This window comes from Bombina bombina, chromosome 1 (genome assembly GCF_027579735.1).
Source record: "Bombina bombina isolate aBomBom1 chromosome 1, aBomBom1.pri, whole genome shotgun sequence".
Classification (NCBI taxonomy): domain Eukaryota; kingdom Metazoa; phylum Chordata; class Amphibia; order Anura; family Bombinatoridae; genus Bombina; species Bombina bombina.
In genome coordinates, this window is record NC_069499.1 from 423,535,330 (window position 1) to 423,552,242 (window position 16,913).

At 40.0% G+C, this 16,913-nt stretch overlaps 1 protein-coding gene across 1 annotated transcript in view; it reads left to right on the forward strand.

The window, feature by feature from the left end:
• Positions 1 to 16,913, forward strand: part of PSMD14 (proteasome 26S subunit, non-ATPase 14) — a 367,270-nt gene that overhangs the window by 306,914 nt on the left and 43,443 nt on the right. The window contains exon 6 of the mRNA XM_053698365.1: positions 10,028 to 10,135. Within this exon, the coding sequence (XP_053554340.1) occupies positions 10,028 to 10,135 (108 nt within the window). The remainder of the gene's footprint in view (positions 1 to 10,027; positions 10,136 to 16,913) is intronic.

A 16,913-nucleotide genomic window follows, 5' to 3' on the forward strand; every position in this document is an offset into this window, starting at 1 on the left:
AATTGACCCTGTCACGAAAGGGTTAAATCTCTTAGAGGATCATCTGTTTAGTTAAAAATATTGATTATATCTCTCTGCCGTGAAGACAGCTTATCGGTATTGGAGTCAAATGAGTTCAATGAGTCAATTAGTGTCACATTTCATTTCTCAAATTAAATGGTTAAAGGGACATGAAACCCAAAATATTCACGATTCAGAGAGAACACCGTTTTAAACAAATTGCCGATTTACTTCTAGTATATAATTTGCTTCATTCTCTTGGTATTCTTTGTCAAAAAGCATACCTAAGTAGGGAACGATGCACTAGTGGTAGCTGATTGATGACTGCATTTATATTTCTCTTGTTACTGTGTCACCAGATGTGCTCAGCTAGCTCCCAGTAGTATATTACTGCTGCTTCAATTAAGGATACCAAAAGAATGAAGTACTTTTCATAATAGAAGTGAATTGGAAAGTTGTTTAAAATTGTAAGCTCTAAGTGAATCATAAAATAACTTTTGTTGTCCCTTTATAAACAGCATATTCATTTCATATATTTCTTTCATGTAATTAGCAAGAGTCCATGAGCTAGTGACGTATGGGATATACATTCCTACCAGGAGGGGCAAAGTTTCCCAACCCTCAAAATGCCTACAAATACACCCCTCACCACAACCACAATTCAGTTTTACAAACTTTGCCTCCCATGGAGGTGGTGAAGTAAGTTTGTGCTAGATTCTACGTTGATATGCGCTTCGCAGCAGGCTGGAGCCCGGTTTTCCTCTCAGAGTGCAGTGAATGTCAGAGGGATGTGAAGAGAGTATTGCCTATTTGAATACAATGGTCTCCTTCTACGGGATCTATTTCATAGGTTCTCTGTTATCGGTCGTAGAGATTCATCTCTTACCTCCCTTTTCAGATCGACGATATACTCTTATATACCATTACCTCTACTGATTCTCGTTTCAGTACTGGTTTGGCTGTCTACTATATGTAGATGAGTGTCTTAGGGTAAGTAAGTCTTATTTTATTATGACACTCTAAGCTATGGTTGGGCACTTTATATGTAAAGTTCTAAATATATGTCTTTAAACTTATATTTGCCATGATTCAGGATAATCATTATTCCTTATTTTCAGACAGTCAGTTTCATTATTGGGATAATGCATATGAAATATTTTTTTCTTACCTTAAAATAATTTTTTCAATTGACCTTTTTTCCCTGTGGGCTGTTAGGCTCGCGGGGGCTGAAAATGCTTCAATTTATTGCATCATTCTTGGCGCGGACTTTTTTGTCGCAAAATTTTTTTTGTCATTTCCGGTGCCCTAATTGACGCCGGAAGTTTGTGCATGGTTGCGTCATTTTTGACGTTCAGACGTTTTTTGCGCCAAAATTGTGGGCGTCGGTTTTTTTCGGCGTCACAGGATGTGGCGTCATACTTGGCGCCAAAAAATATGGGCGTTGTACTTGGCGCCAATAATGTGGGCGTCATTTTTGGTGCCAAAAAATGTGGGCGTTATTCTTGTCTCCACCTTTTTTTCACATTATTTCAGTCTCATTTTTCATTGCTTCTGGTTGCTAGAGGCTTGTTCATTTGGCATTTTTTTCACATTCCTGAAACTGTCATTTAAGGAATTTGATCATTTTGCTTTATATGTTGTTTTTTCTATTACATATTGCAAGATGTCTCAACATGACCCTGGATCAGAATCTACTTCTGGAAAAGACGCTGCCTGATGCTGGTTCTACCAAAGTTAAGTGCATCTGTTGTAAACTTTTGGTAACTGTTCCTCCGGCTGTTGTTTGTGATAACTGTCATGATAAACTTTCTAATGCAGATTGTGTTTCCATTAGTAATAATCCATTACCTGTTGTTGTTCCTTCAACATCTAAGGTTCAGGATGTCCCTGTTAATGTAAAATAATTTGTTTCTAAATCTATTAGGAAGGCTCTGTCTGTTATTCCTCCTTCCAGTAAGCGTAAAAGGTCTTTTAAAACTTCTCATATTTCAGATGAATTTTTAAGTAACCGTCATCCTTCTGACTTATCTGTTTCTAATGAGGATCTATCTGGTTCAGAAGATTCTGCCTCAGATATTGACACTGATAAATCTTAATATTTATTTAAGATGGAGTTTATGCATTCTTTACTTAAAGAAGTGTTAATTGCATTAGATATGGAAGAGTGTAGTCCTCTTGATACTAAATTTACTAAGCGTTTAAATTTGTTTTTTAAACCTCATGTAGTTATTCCTGAAGTTTTTCCAGTTCCTGATGCTATTTCAGAAGTAATTTCTAGGGAATGTAATAGTCTGGGTACTTCATTTACTCCTTCTCAAAGGTTTAAGAAATTGTACCCTGTGCCATCTGATAGATTAGAATTTTGGGATAAAATCCCTAAAGTTGATGGGGCTATTTCTACTCTTGCTAAACGTACTACTATTCCTACGGCGGATAGTACTTCCTTTAAGGATCCTTTAGACAGGAAGATTGAATCCTTTCTAAGGAGAGCTTATTTATGTTCAGGTAATCTTCTTAGACCTGCTATTTCTTTGGCTGATGTTGCTGCAGCCTCAACTTTCTGGTTGGAGGCTTTAGCACAACAAGTGTCAGACCATAATGCTTATAGCATTGTTAAACTTCTTCAACATGCTAATAACTTTATTTGTGATGCCATTTTTGATATCATTAGAATTGATGTCAGGTATATGTCTTTAGCTATTTTAGCTAGAAGAGCTTTATGGCTTAAATCTTGGAATGCAGATATGACTTCTAAGTCAACTTTGCTTTCTCTTTCTTTCCAAGGTAATAAATTATTTGGTTCACAGTTGGATTCTATTATTTCAACTGTTACTGGGGGGAAAGGAACCTTTTTGCCGCAGGACAAAAAATCTAAAGGTAAATACAGGGCTAATTGTTTTCGTTCCTTTAGTCAGAATAAGGAACAGAAGCCTGACCCTTCCCCTAAAGGAACGGTTTCAGTTTGGAAGCCTTCTCCAGTCTGGAATAAATCCAAGCCTTTTAGAAAGTCAAAACCAGCTCCTAAATCCGCATGAAGGTGCGGCCCTCATTCCAGTACAGCTGGTAGGGGGCAGGTTACGATTTTTCAAAGATATTTGGATCAATTTGATTCACAGTCTTTGGATTCAGAACATTGTTTCTCAAGGATACAGAATAGGTTTCAAGATAAGACCTCCTGTGAGAAGATTTTTTCTCTCTCACATTCCAGTAAACCCAGTAAAGGCTCAGGCATTTTTGAAATGTGTTTCAGATCTAAAGTTGGCTGGGGTAATCGTGCCAGTTCCAGTTCTGGAACGGGGTCTGGGGTTTTACTCAAATCTATTCATTGTAACAAAGAAGGAGAATTCCTTCAGACTAGTTCTGGATCTAAAAATATTGAATCGTTATGTAAGAATACCAACATTCAAAATGGTGACTATAAGGACTATTCTGCCTTTTGTTCAGCAAGGGCATTATATGTCCACAATAGATGTCAGGGTGCATATCTTCATATTCCAATTCATCCAGATCACTATCGGTTTCTGAGATTCTCTTTTCTAGACAAGCATTACCAGTTTGTTGCCCTTCCGTTTGGCCTAGCAACAGCTCCAAGGATCTTTTCAAAGGTTCTCGGTGCCCTTCTCTCTGTAATCAGAGAACAGGGTATTGCGGTATTTCCTTATTTGGACGATATCTTGGTACTTGCTCAGTCTTTACATTCTGCAGAATCTCATACAAATCAACTTGTGTTGTTTCTTCAAAGACATGGTTGGAGGATCAATTTACCAAAGAGTTTTTTGATTCCTCAAACAAAAGTAACCTTTTTGGGCTTTCAAATAGATTCAGTGTCCATGACTTTGTCTCTAACAGAAAAGAGACGTCTGAAGTTGGTTTCAGCTTGTCGAAACCTTCATTCTCAGTCATTCCCTTCGGTAGCTTTTTGCATGGAAATTCTAGGTCTCATGACTGCTGCATCGGACGCGATCCCCTTTGCTCGTTTTCACATGAGACCTCTTCAGCTTTGTATGCTGAACCAGTGGTGCAGGGATTATACAAGGATATCACAAATAATATCCTTAAATCCCAATGTTCGATCTTCTCTAACTTGGTGGATGAATCACCATCGTTTAATTCAAGGGGCCTCTTTTGTTCGTCCAACATGAACTGTGATCTCAACAGATGCGAGTCTTTCAGGTTGGGGAGCTGTATTGGGGATCTCTGACAGCGCAGGGGGTTTGGGAATCTCAGGAGGCGAGATTACCAATCAACATTTTGGAACTCCATGCGATTTTCATAGCTCTCCAGTTCTGGCCTCTTCTGAAGAGAGAATCGTTTATTTGTTTTCAGACGGACAATGTCACAACCGTGGCGTATGTCAATCATCAAGGTGGGACTCACAGTCCTCAAGCTATGGAAGAAGTATCTCGGATACTTGTATGGGCGGAATCCAGCTCCTGTCTAATTTCTGCGGTTCACATCCCAGGTGTAGACAATTGGGTAGCGGATTATCTCAGTCGCCAGACGTTACATCCGGGCGAATGGTCTCTTCACCCAGAGGTATTTCTTCAGATTGTTCAAATCTGGGGACTTCCAGAAATAGATCTGATGGCCTCTCATCTAAACAAAAAACTTTCCAGGTATCTGTCCAGATCCAGGGATCCTCAGGCGGAAGCAGTGGACGCGTTGTCGCTTCCTTGGAATTATCATCCTGCCTATTTCTTTCCGCCTCTAGTTCTTCTTCCAAGAGTGTACTGCTGGGGGCTCCAGCATGGCCTCACAGGTTTTGGTATGCGGATCTCATTCGGATGGCCAGTTGCCAACCTTGGACTCTTCCGTTAAGACCAGACCTTCTATCTCAATGCCCATTTTTCCATCAGGATCTCAAATCATTAAATTTGAAGGTATGGAAATTGAACGCTTGATTCTTAGTCATAGAGGTTTCTCTGACTCAGTAATTAATACTATGTTACAGGCTCGTAAATCTGTGACTTGGAAGATTTATTATCGAGTCTGGAAGACTTACATTTCTTGGTGTTCTTCTCATAAGTTCTCCTGGCATTCTTTTAGAATAACTAGAATTTTACAGTTTCTTCAGAATGGTTTGGATATAGGTTTATCTGCAAGTTCTTTGAAAGGACAAATCTCTGCTCTTTCTGTTCTTTTTCATAGAAAGATTGCTAATCTTCCTGATGTTCATTGTTTTGTACAGGCTTTGGTTCGTATCAAGCCTGTCATTAAGTCAATCTCTCCTCCTTGGAGTCTTAATTTGGTTCTGAGGGCTTTACAGGCTCCTCCGTTTGAACCTATGCATTCTCTGGATATTAAATTACTTTCTTGGAAAGTTTTGTTCCTTTTGGCTATCTCTTCTGCTAGAAGAGTTTCTGAGTTATCTGCTCTTTCTTGTGAATCTCCTTTTCTGATTTTTCATCAGGATAAGGCGGTGTTGCGGACTTCATTTCAATTTTTACCTAAGGTTGTGAATTTTAACAACATTAGTAGAGAAATTGTTGTCCCTTCATTGTGCACTGGTCCTAAGAATTCAAAGGAGAGATCTTTACATTCTTTGGATGTAGTAAGAGCTTTGAAATATTATGTTAAAGCTACTAAAGATTTTAGAAAGACTTCTAGTATATTTGTTATCTTTTCTGGTTCCAGGAAAGGTCAGAAAGCTTCTGCCATTTCTTTGGCGTCTTGGTTAAAGTCTTTGATTCATCATGCTTATGTGGAGTCGGGTAAGTCCCCGCCTCAAAGGATTACGGCTCATTCTACTAGGTCAGTTTCTACTTCCTGGGCTTTTAGGAATGAAGCTTCTGTTGATCAGATTTGCAAAGCAGCAACTTGGTCTTCTTTGCATACCTTTACTAAATTCTACCATTTTTATGTTTTCTCTTCTTCTGAAGCAGTTTTTGGTAGAAAAGTACTTCAGGCAGCTGTTTCAGTTTGATTCTTCTGCTTATGATTTCAGTTTTTTTCATTATTTAGATTAAGACTTTTGATTTGGGTTGTGGATTATTTTTTCAGCGGAATTGGCTGTCTTTATTTTATCCCTCCCTCTCTAGTGACTCTTGTGTGGAAGTTCCACATCTTGGGTATCTACTATCCCATATGTCACTAGCTCATGGACTCTTGCTAATTACATGAAAGAAAACATAATTTATGTAAGAACTTACCTGATAAATTAATTTCTTTCATATTAGCAAGAGTCCATGAGACCCACCCTTTTTGTGGTGGTTATGATTTTTTTGTATAAAGCACAATTATTCCAATTCCTTATTTTTGATGCTTTCGCTCCTTTCTTATCACCCCACTTCTTGGCTATTCGTTAAACTGAATTGTGGGTGTGGTGAGGGGTGTATTTGTAGGCATTTTGAGGTTTGGGAAACTTTGCCCCTCCTGGTTGGAATGTATATCCCATACGTCACTAGCTCATGGACTCTTGCTAATATGAAATAGTCTGATTTTAAATCTTTATTTTACTATATGAATTAACTGAAGATGAGTATATGACGAGTAGAACATGCAAAATATTAAATTAATATATTTGGAGTACAGATACAAAGCCCCAAATCCAGAATTCCAAAATCCAAACTTATTCTGAAATCCAAACTTTTTAATTAATATTTTTTTAAAGTATAATTATCAAAAATTAAGTCACAGTCTTCTCTGCCTGTGTCTTTGGTTTTTGTGCTCTAAAATGCAAATCACTTTCTATGTTTTTTTTTGTTTTTTAAACAGATATTAACTTTGTGATTACAGTACTGTAATATCTTTGTGATGGTATTATGTATACAAAAGTATTACAAATGATCTTAAACTGCCTTTAGATTCCATGTATAAGCAGTATTTTGACGTAAATATTTCCTAAATTAAATAAGATATTGTTGTTCACATGTTCCCACCCCCTCTCCAAGCTGACCAATTTTACAGATGCAAATATTCCAAAATTGTAACGTTTTCCAATCCCAAGCAGTCTGAATAAATGCTTTTTCTACCTGTAATATATGATTACGCCGCTCTTGGTATAACAGGTTTATGGAAACTTTACCTTTTGTTATTTATATATGTTTATTTAAATGTTTTATTTTATATATGGATGTGTCTAAACCTTTCTCAGACCTGTGCTGTAAAATGTATTTGTTCTAATTTACCAAAATCATGGACTGTTTTCAAAGCAAATACAAAAAGAAGACATCCAAAAGTTGTGCATAAGGTTTTCAAATCTGTGGGAAACAAATCAAGCATACTAAGATGACAAGAAATTGTAATCCAAAAACCAATGTAACACAGAATGCATTTGGCAAATGAATAGTTGGCATATTTTTGAGAGCTTTACTGAATGTTTTATACTAAACCTTCGATATTTAATCATCAGAAAGGAGACTAGTCAAGGAAAAGTTTTTAAGGATAGTTACTGGTAATTTTTTAAACATTACATGTATGCAATCGTCTGTAGTGAAAAATTAAAGTTAATGTTAAAGTGTATATATAAATAAATGGCCTCTTAATAAAAGTGCCTTTTGATCTATGACTAAGAAAAAAGAATAATATAATTAACCTACAGTCATCTACTGTACTAATATGGAGGTTGTACCACTCTGTTCAGCATAGTAAATGGTCTGCTGTTACTCCTTGTATGCAGGGGATTTCACAGGCACCTATGAAATGAATGCAGCATTCTCTAATGCTGTTGCATCAGGAAGGGAGATTCCTGAGGTGTGTTTTTAATAAATAAAAAAAAGATTCTTGCACTAAAACCACTAGGGCAATTTAACAAAAGAATTATCGTGGGCAAGTTTTTTTCCTGAACAGTCAAAATGTTGGGCTAGAGAGAGAGCACTACTTTTAGTTACTTCTAAATTATTATTCCGTTTACACTGACTACTAAAATGTTCTTCAAACAAGTCAGACTTATAGCTCTCCTAATACTTTTTTCCAGTTTCAATTTACAGAAAATATGAATATATCCATCTCCGGTGATACATAGAAGCGGGGGAGGATAAAAATAAAGAACAAAAATCAGATAGAATTTTTTAAAACTAAAAATGCTTTTTGAGAAAAAAGAACAAAACACAGGGGCGTTACATAGCGAGAACCAGTATAGGGCACAGGAATATATATATATATATATATATACATACATACATACATACATACATACATACATACATACAGCTACAGTTCTTCTCACAAGGATTAAGCTCCTCCAGATGTTATATGAGCATGCAGAAACCTCTGTCTCTTCAGCAACCAGAACCAGTTCTGATGTGAATCTCTCAATGAAAGCTTTTTGATCTGCATGTTAATTTATTTATATATATATATATAAACATGAAAAGTCAGCTATGACATGGTACCACTGTATTTATACCAAGAGAGTGGCCAGAACATATCACTCCAGTGAGGTTATTCATTAGTCAGTGTTAAAACAAAACAATAGGGGCAAACAGAAGCTAAATAAATGTAATTTTTATTCAAAAGAAAACATAAAATGAGCTACGCGTTTCTCAGCTGTAACAGCCGTTTCTTCAGACTCATAAAGTAAAATACATAAATTTAAAAAGGACATACATTTATACACACTAAACAATTTAGAAAACACCTGTGAGGGAAAATATTTCTAAAGATAGTTTTCTATTTGAGATACATTATAATCCAATGGTTATTCATCCTGAAATATGGGTTAGTTTTTAATTATGTAGCATGCGGCTGTATATTCATGGCTGTAATGTTTAATTTTTTTTGGTCAATTAATTCTATTAATCCATTCTCAGTGTCATGCTCTCCCAGAGGTTTCTGTAAGTTTATTTTGGGCATTTTTTAGAAGATCTAAACATATATAAAGTTAAGAAATAAATCTTAAAGGGACATAAACCCTCATTTTTTTTCTTTTATGATTCAGATAGAGCATACAATTTTAAACAACTTTCATATTTATTTTTGTTGTTTGCATCGTTCTCTTGGTATAATTTGTTAAAGGAGAAAATGTGTTCATTAGCAAATTAACAACAATATGAAAAAAGCACATGTCCAGTAACACAGTAAACATTTTTACTTCAAAAGTTTATTTATTTTACTGTGGAAAATTATTTCATTACAAATTGACAGTTACTAGTAGGTATGTGCATTCCAGTCATTCGGGAGCTAATTTGGTTCATTTTGGAGCTGGAATTTTTCTTGTTATAGTGCAACACACGAAGATCTTAATTTGCACAGTTCTTAGTGTGCAGCAATTTCACATGAAAAAATGTGGGTCTGAAAAGAGCCGAATGCCACTGGTGGCCGCCATCTTTACCATTCGTTAGCTGACGAATGACCCAAAGAGAAAGTGAAAGCCATATGACTAGCAAACAATAAAAACATTCCTTTGCAGGCTGTAATTGTGCTGTCATTTTACATATCTTTGTAGTATAATTTATGTTACAGGACTGGGCTGTAAACTCAGTTGATTAACATTTAGCCATATTCTGACTTTGAGGATAATGAGAGCGGACATGAGTATCAAACCATTAAAAGTCGTTAAAAATGATGTAAAGTAACTATCTATAAACTAATTTCTCTGTAGTGCTAGGGAAAAATAACTTGTGTTGTGTTTTTTTATTTATTTTTGCAGCAATTTAATGGATGGCAAGTCAGAAGAGGTTCATTTATATATATATATATATATATATATATATATATTAATGTTCTTTACAGAAAATGTTGCTAGTAGCCGGGTGGTGGCAGTGTAACACTTTAAAATATTATAGTATTTTCAGTTATTTATAAATGTTGTTTGAGCGATCCAAAGCACAAATTAATTATACAGTTTAACATAATGATAATTTGTGCAACAAACTGAAAAAAACGCAATATTTACTTATTTTAGCCAGGTGGAAAGTAAAATTAACCAGGTGATTTGCCCATTAAATAGGTCCTCAGATGAACACTGTATATAAAGTATAAGTATTTAGAAAACCTCTAAAACAGATATGAATTGAAGATGCTGTGTTGATTGTCGGACTGTTACAGTTGTGTCTTATAAGAAATTAACAGTATTTTTCCATTACAGGTAGTCATTGATGCCTTCCGATTGATCAATGCCAACATGATGGTCTTGGGACATGAACCAAGACAAACAACTTCAAATCTTGGTCACCTAAACAAACCATCCATACAGGTAAATGTTTTCCACCAGATAACAGCTGTATGTTTTTTGTTTGATTATTTAATATATCGTGTTTATAAAATATGTAATTAAATAAATGTCACATATTAAACTGCCATATAATTTCATAGGTTGTTTGTTGTTGACCAATATTATATGGGGCTGTAATTCTGACAATCCTCTGCTACCAGTTTCTGCTTTACAGCCAAACAACAGATGACATTTGCGCTAAGTCTGTATCCCCAAAAGAACGTGTAGCACAATACAATTGGTGTAATATAATTAATGTCCAGTTCAGTGTAGGGTTTAGTTCAAAGCAAAGTAGATCTTTCTTTATTTTAAAAAGATGATTCCTTTATAACGTAAACCCTATTAGGGTAATGTACAGAGTACCTTGATTTTAATCCAAAAGAAAATCTCAGTTATCCAGAGTGGTTGTGAATCCAAACTCCGTCCCCCAGTAGAAGTATTGCCTCCTTTGGTGCTTCCCTTTTTCAGCCAGGTGAATCCTCTCCTTGGCTCGATGTTTAACAAATATAAAAAAGAAAAGAAGCACACACAAGGCAAGATTCAAGTGAAGATTTATTAAATAAATATACACGAAACACACAATGTTGCACTTACTAGATTCAAGTTAAAAGCAAGCCTCCAGATATAAGTGATGGTAATGCTTCGAAATACCCGCATCTAGGGACAGTTGTTTAAGTCCTTCCAAACGACCAGGGCAAGGACGAGGCTCTGGCATTTTTTGTGGAACTGACAGGTTCTCTTCCGGGAGTTTTTGCGCAGTTTTTTTTCTGCGTGTTTTCTCCTCGGTGCGGGTGGTCTTGCGTAGACATCCTTGTGAACGGGTGCGGCCTCTTCACTTCCAGTCTGATCTGCGACGGAGGAGACAAATGGTTTCTGCAGTCCAGGTCATAGGAGGTGGTGAGTGCCCCGGCCAACCTCTGAGGGGTCACCGTCCGATGAGGTGCGTTCCCTAATGGTGTCCTCTATCCCACATGCAGTGCCCCAGGGTCCGACTGTTACCCCTTCGGAGGAGATTGCTTGGCCCCTGATTTTGCTGATCAGCTTGAAACGGCAGTCGCTAAGGGGATCCATGCTTTGCCGCATTCTGCTAAGCGCAAGTGTAGAGCTTTTCAAAGTGGCCCGTCCCAGGATTTGCCTCTGTCGGACGCCCTGGAAGGGTGGTACGATGACGAGGCCCATTCCGACGCATCGGAAGAGGCCCCTTCAGGGTCGGAGTCCGTGTCATCTAAACCTCCGGTAGAGGAGGAGCCCAGTTTTAGGTTTAAGATGGAGAACTTGCGTTTCTTACTAAAGCAAGTACTGGCTACTTTAGAGGTTCCGGAACTGAAGCTTCCAGAAGAGCCCTCCATTCTTAAATTAGATAAGGTCTACGAGGACAGGGTGGTTTCCCAGACTTTCCCGGTTCCTATCAAGATGGTGAACATTTAGAACGAGTGGGTTCTTCCTTTTCCCCCTCTTCTCAATTTAAAAAGCTTTAAAAAGCTTTTCCTCGTCCTGGAGGGCTAGCTGGAGTTGTGGGGGACCATTCCCTAGGTGGATGGGGCCATCTCCACGCCCGCTAGGCGTACAACGATTCCTTTAGAGGATAGTTCTTCTTTAAAGGAGCCTATGGATAAAGAGTTGGAAAACATGTTACGAAAGATGTTTCAACACATAGGGTTTGTTTTTCAACCGGCAGCGGCGGTCGCTGGAGCTGCGTCATATTGGTGCGATGCCTTATTTGATATGATTGAGGGTGAACCCTCTTTCGAGGAAGTGCAGGAAAAGATTAAGGCCCTAAAGGTGGCCAATTCCTTAATTTGTGACGCTAATATGCAAATTATCCGCCTGAATGCTAAAGTATCAGGTTTTTCGGTTCTAGCACACAGGACTCTGTGGCTAAAATCTTGGTCGGCAGACATGACCTCTAAGACGAAGCTGCTGTCTTTGCTTTTTAAGGGCAAGATCCTGTTCGGTCCAGGTCTCGACTCTATCATATCTAAGGTTACAGGGGGAAAAGGTGCAATCCTTCCCAGGATAAGAAGATGAAACCTAAGGGTTCTAATTTTCGTCCTTTTCGGGGGGATAAGGCGTTACGCCAACAGCCCACAGCAAAAGCGGACCAAACCAAGGGTGCCTGGAAGCCTGCTCAAGCTTGGAACAAGTCTAAGCAGAACAAGAAGCCCACCGAGACTAAGTCTGCTTGAAGGGGCGGCCCCCGACTGGTCTGCAGACTGAGTGGGGGGAAGATTGTCTCTATTCTTAGACAGCTGGTTGCAGGATATTCAGGAGCCCTGGGTTCTGGAGGTAGTCACCCAGGGTTACAGGATAGGGTTGAAGTCCTCTCCGCCCAGGGGCAGATTCCTTCTGTCAAGCCTGTCTTCAAGGCCGGAAAAAAGAGAGGCCTTTCTGGGTTGTGTGCGGGATCTCTCCGCTCTAGGTGTTATCGTACCAGTTCTCCATGCAGAAAGGGGTCTAGGGTATTACTCCAATTTGTTTGTGGTCCCAAAGAAGGAGGGTACGTTCCGCCCGATTCTGGACCTCAAATGTTTAAACAGGTTCCTGTCCATTCCATCGTTCAAAATGGAAACGATCAGATACATTCTGCCCCTAGTTCAAGAGGGGCAGCTCATGACCTCTATAGACTTGAAGAATACCTACCTTCATGTTCCGATTCACAGGGACCATTTCAGGTAACTCAGATTTGCTTTTCTGGATCAGCATTTCCAGTTCGTGGCTTTCCCTTTCGGTCTGGCGACGGCCCCGAGAGTCTTCACGGAGGTTCTGGGGGCCCTTCTAGCAGTAGCTAGATCCCAGGGCATTGCGGTGGCGCCCTACCTGGACGACATCTTGGTTCATGCGCCGTCATTCCATCTGGCAGAGGCCCACACCAGGGTCCTGCTGCAGTTACTTCAATCTCACGGTTGGAAGATCAATCTCAAGAAGAGTTCTCTGTACCAGGGTGTAGTTCTTGGGCACGATCATAGATTCCGTGTCCATGAAGATCTCTCTTACGGACAAGCGACGCACAAAGATTGCCTACCTGTCTTGCCCTTCAGTCTACAGTGAGACCATCTGTAGATCAGTGCATTGAAATGATTCTGCTCATGGTCTCCAGCATGGACATCATTCCATTCGCCAGGTTTCATCTCAGACCTCTTCAATTGTGCATGTTGAGACATTGGAACATTGATCATTCCGATCTGTCGCAGCCGATATACATGGATGCGCGGACTCTGATTTCCCTCTCCTGGTGTATCCGGATCCTGGAGTGGGCGGAGACCCACAACTGTTCGCTCTCCGGGTGTGGACAATTGGGAAGTGGATTTTCTCAGCAGGCAGACTTTTCATCCGGGGGAATTTTCTCTTCACCCCGAAGTGTTTGCAGAGATCTATCTCAGATGGGGGACGCCGGAGATCGATCTCATAGCATCAAGGTTGAATTGCAAGCTTACCCGATACGTATCGAGGTCGAGGGACCCCCAGGCGTAGCTTATAGACGCATTGGGGCTGCTTCCTCGTGTAGTGACTCGTATAAAGCAGGAGAGAGCGTCCTCCATTTTGATTGCTCCTTCGTGGACGAGGAGGACGTGGTTTGCGGATCTGGTGGGGATGTCATTCTCTCTGCCATGGAGGTTACCCTGTCGCAGGGTCCTTTTCAACATCAAAATCTTTATTCTCTGAGGCTGACTGTGTGGAGATTGAACGCTTAGTCTTGACAAAAAGGTTTTTTTTCTGAGAATGTGATTGACACTCTAGTTCAGGCAAGAAAGCCGGTCACTTGACGCATCTTTCATAAGGTGTGGAGGACTTACTTGTCCTGCTGTGAGAGTCATGGCTACCCTTGGCACAAGGTGAGGGTATCCAGGATTTTATCCTTTCTCCAAGAGGGTTTGGAGAAGGGTCTCGCCGCTAGTTCCCTAAAAGGACAAATTTCAGCTTTATCCATTCTGTTGCATAGGAGACTCGCTGATCTCCCTGACATCCAATCTTTTGTTCAGGCTCTGTCTCAAATCCGGCCTGTTTTTAGGCAGGCTGCTCCCCCTTGGAACTTAAACTTGGTACTTAAGGTTTTGCAGAAGTTTCCGTTTGAGCCTATGCATTCTCTTGACATGAAAAAAATCTCTCATGGAAGGTTCTCTTTCTGTTGGCCATTGCATCGTCACGCAGTCTCTCTGAGCTGGCAGCCTTGCAATATGAGCCCCCTTATCTTGTGTTTCATGCGGATAAGGCTGTTCTTCGCACAGGCTTGGGGTTTCTCCCCAAGGTGGTGTCTAACCGTAACATCAATCAGGAGATAGTTGTTCCTTTATGTCCAAACCCTTCTTCTCCTAAGGAGAGGTTGGTTCGTGCTTTGAAATTCTATCTTCAGGCCACAAAGGATTTCAGACAATCAAAATCATTTTTTGTTGTATATTCAGGGAAGCGCAGAGGTCAGAGGGCTTCTGCTACTTCTTTGTCTTTGTGGCTGAGGAGCTTGATCCACTTGGCCTATGAGACAGCGGGACATAAGCCTCCTCAGAGGATTACGGCTCATTCCACTAGAGCAGTAGCTTCATCTTGGGCCTTCAAAAATGAGGCTTCTATGGAGCAGATTTGCAAGGCGGCTACCTGGTCCTCCTTGCATAACTTCACTAAGTTTTACAAATTTGACGTTTTTGCTTCTGTGGAAGCTGTTTTTGGGAGAAAGGTTCTACAGGCTGTGGTGCCCTCAGATTAAGGGTCCGCCTTTTACCCTCCCGTATTTTTTCAGTGTCCTCTAAAAGCTTGGGTATATGTTTCCACAAGTAATGAATGAAGCTGTGGACTCTCCTCACCTTTAGATGGAAAACATAAATTATGCTTACCTGATAATTTTATTTCCATCGTGGGGAGGAGAGTCCACGGCCCCCGCCCGTATATCCGACGGGCGGACCTAAATTTAATATATTCTTCTGGCACCATTTATACCCTGATATTTCTCCTACTGTTCCTTGCTCCCTCTGCAGCATGACTGGGAGGTATTTAAGCCTCTGGCTGGGGTGTCTTTGTCTCCTCCTGGTGGCCAGGTTCTTATTTCCCACAAGTCTTGCAGAAGGTTCCGTGGACTCTCCTCCCCACGATGTAAATAAAATTATCAGGTAAGCATAATTTATGTTTTTATACCAGTTGCTGCTTATTTTTCTTTTGCTGTTTGCTTTTACTGGTCATGTTTGCAATATATCATATATAAATATACTAAGGGGTAAATTTATCAATGGTGTGTATTAATGCGCCAAAAAAGGGGCAGCTAATGCGCCACACATTTTCAATATGAAGGTGCACAAACACACTAACATTTATAAAACCATAAAAATGCATAGTTGTGATAAAGGCTGAATTGGAAAAGATGGTAAATTGTGCGACTTGGGAAATATTATTACACCTATTGAAAGTTACAGTAAATGATGTAATACATGCAAGATAACTCCTGCCTAGTTTTGATGGGTCTAGATAAGAGATGGGAGAGATTTGTAAATATTTTCTTAATAACATAAATATAGCAAAATATAGATTGACATATTATGCCCCTTTTTTAGGGCACAAGTATTGTAGCAGATTTTTCACACAAAAAAATGTGAAATGTTAATAAGTCATGTGCACATAATGCAACTTAATTAAAATTTCCAATAAAATAGTTGTTTCCATTTTAATGATTGCGCCACTAATGGCACATATTTATCCCAAACTACACTCCTTTTTAAGGGCACATATTTTTATCATTTACATAGTGTATGGAAGTGATTGGCTTAATGGTAGCGGCAATGAACATAGTGCCGTTTGCTCGCCTACATCTCAGACCGCTGCAACTCTGCATGCTCAGTCAGTGGAATGGGGATTACACAGATTGTCCCCTCTACTAAATCTGGATCAAGAGACCAGAGATTCTCTTCTCTGGTGGCTATCTCGGGTCCATCTGTCCAAGGGTATGACCTTTCGCAGGCCAGATTGGACAATAGTAACGACAGATGCCAGCCTTCTGGGCTGGGGTGCAGTCTGGAACTCCCTGAAGGCTCAGGGCTCATGGACTCAGGAGGAGACACTCCTTCCGATAAATATTCTGGAACTAAGAGCGATATTCAATGCTCTTCAGGCTTGGCTTCAGCTTGCTGCGGTCAGGTTCATCAGATTTCAGTCGGACAATATCACGACTGTAGCCTACATCAACCATCAAGGGGGAACAAGGAGTTCCCTTGCAATGTTGGAGGTTTCAAAAATTAATTCTATGGGCAGAGGTTCACTTATTCCATCTATCAGCTATCCACATCCCAGGAGTAGAGAGCTGGGAGGCGGATTTTCTAAGTCGGCAGACTTTTCATCCGGGGGAGTGGGAACTCCACCCGGGAAATGTTTGCACAGTTGATTCAACGTTGGGGCAAACCAGAATTGGATCTCATGGCGTCTCGTCAGAATGCCAAGCTTCCTTGTTACAGGTCCAGGTCCAGGGATCCCAAGGCAGTGCTGATAGCAGCGCCTTGGTCCTTCAACCTGGCTTATGTGTTTCCACCGTTTCCTCTGCTCCCTCGTCTGATTGCCAAGATCAAGCAGGAGAGAGCTTCAGTGATTTGATAGCACCTGCGTGGCCACGCAGGACTTGGTATGCAGATCTGGTGGACATGTCATCCCTTCCACCATGGACTCTGCCGCTGAGGCAGGACCTTCTACTTCAGGGTCCTTTCAACCATCCAAATCTAATTTCTCTGCGTCTGACTGCTTGGAGATTGAACGCTTGATTTTATCAAAACGTGGTTTCTCCATGTCG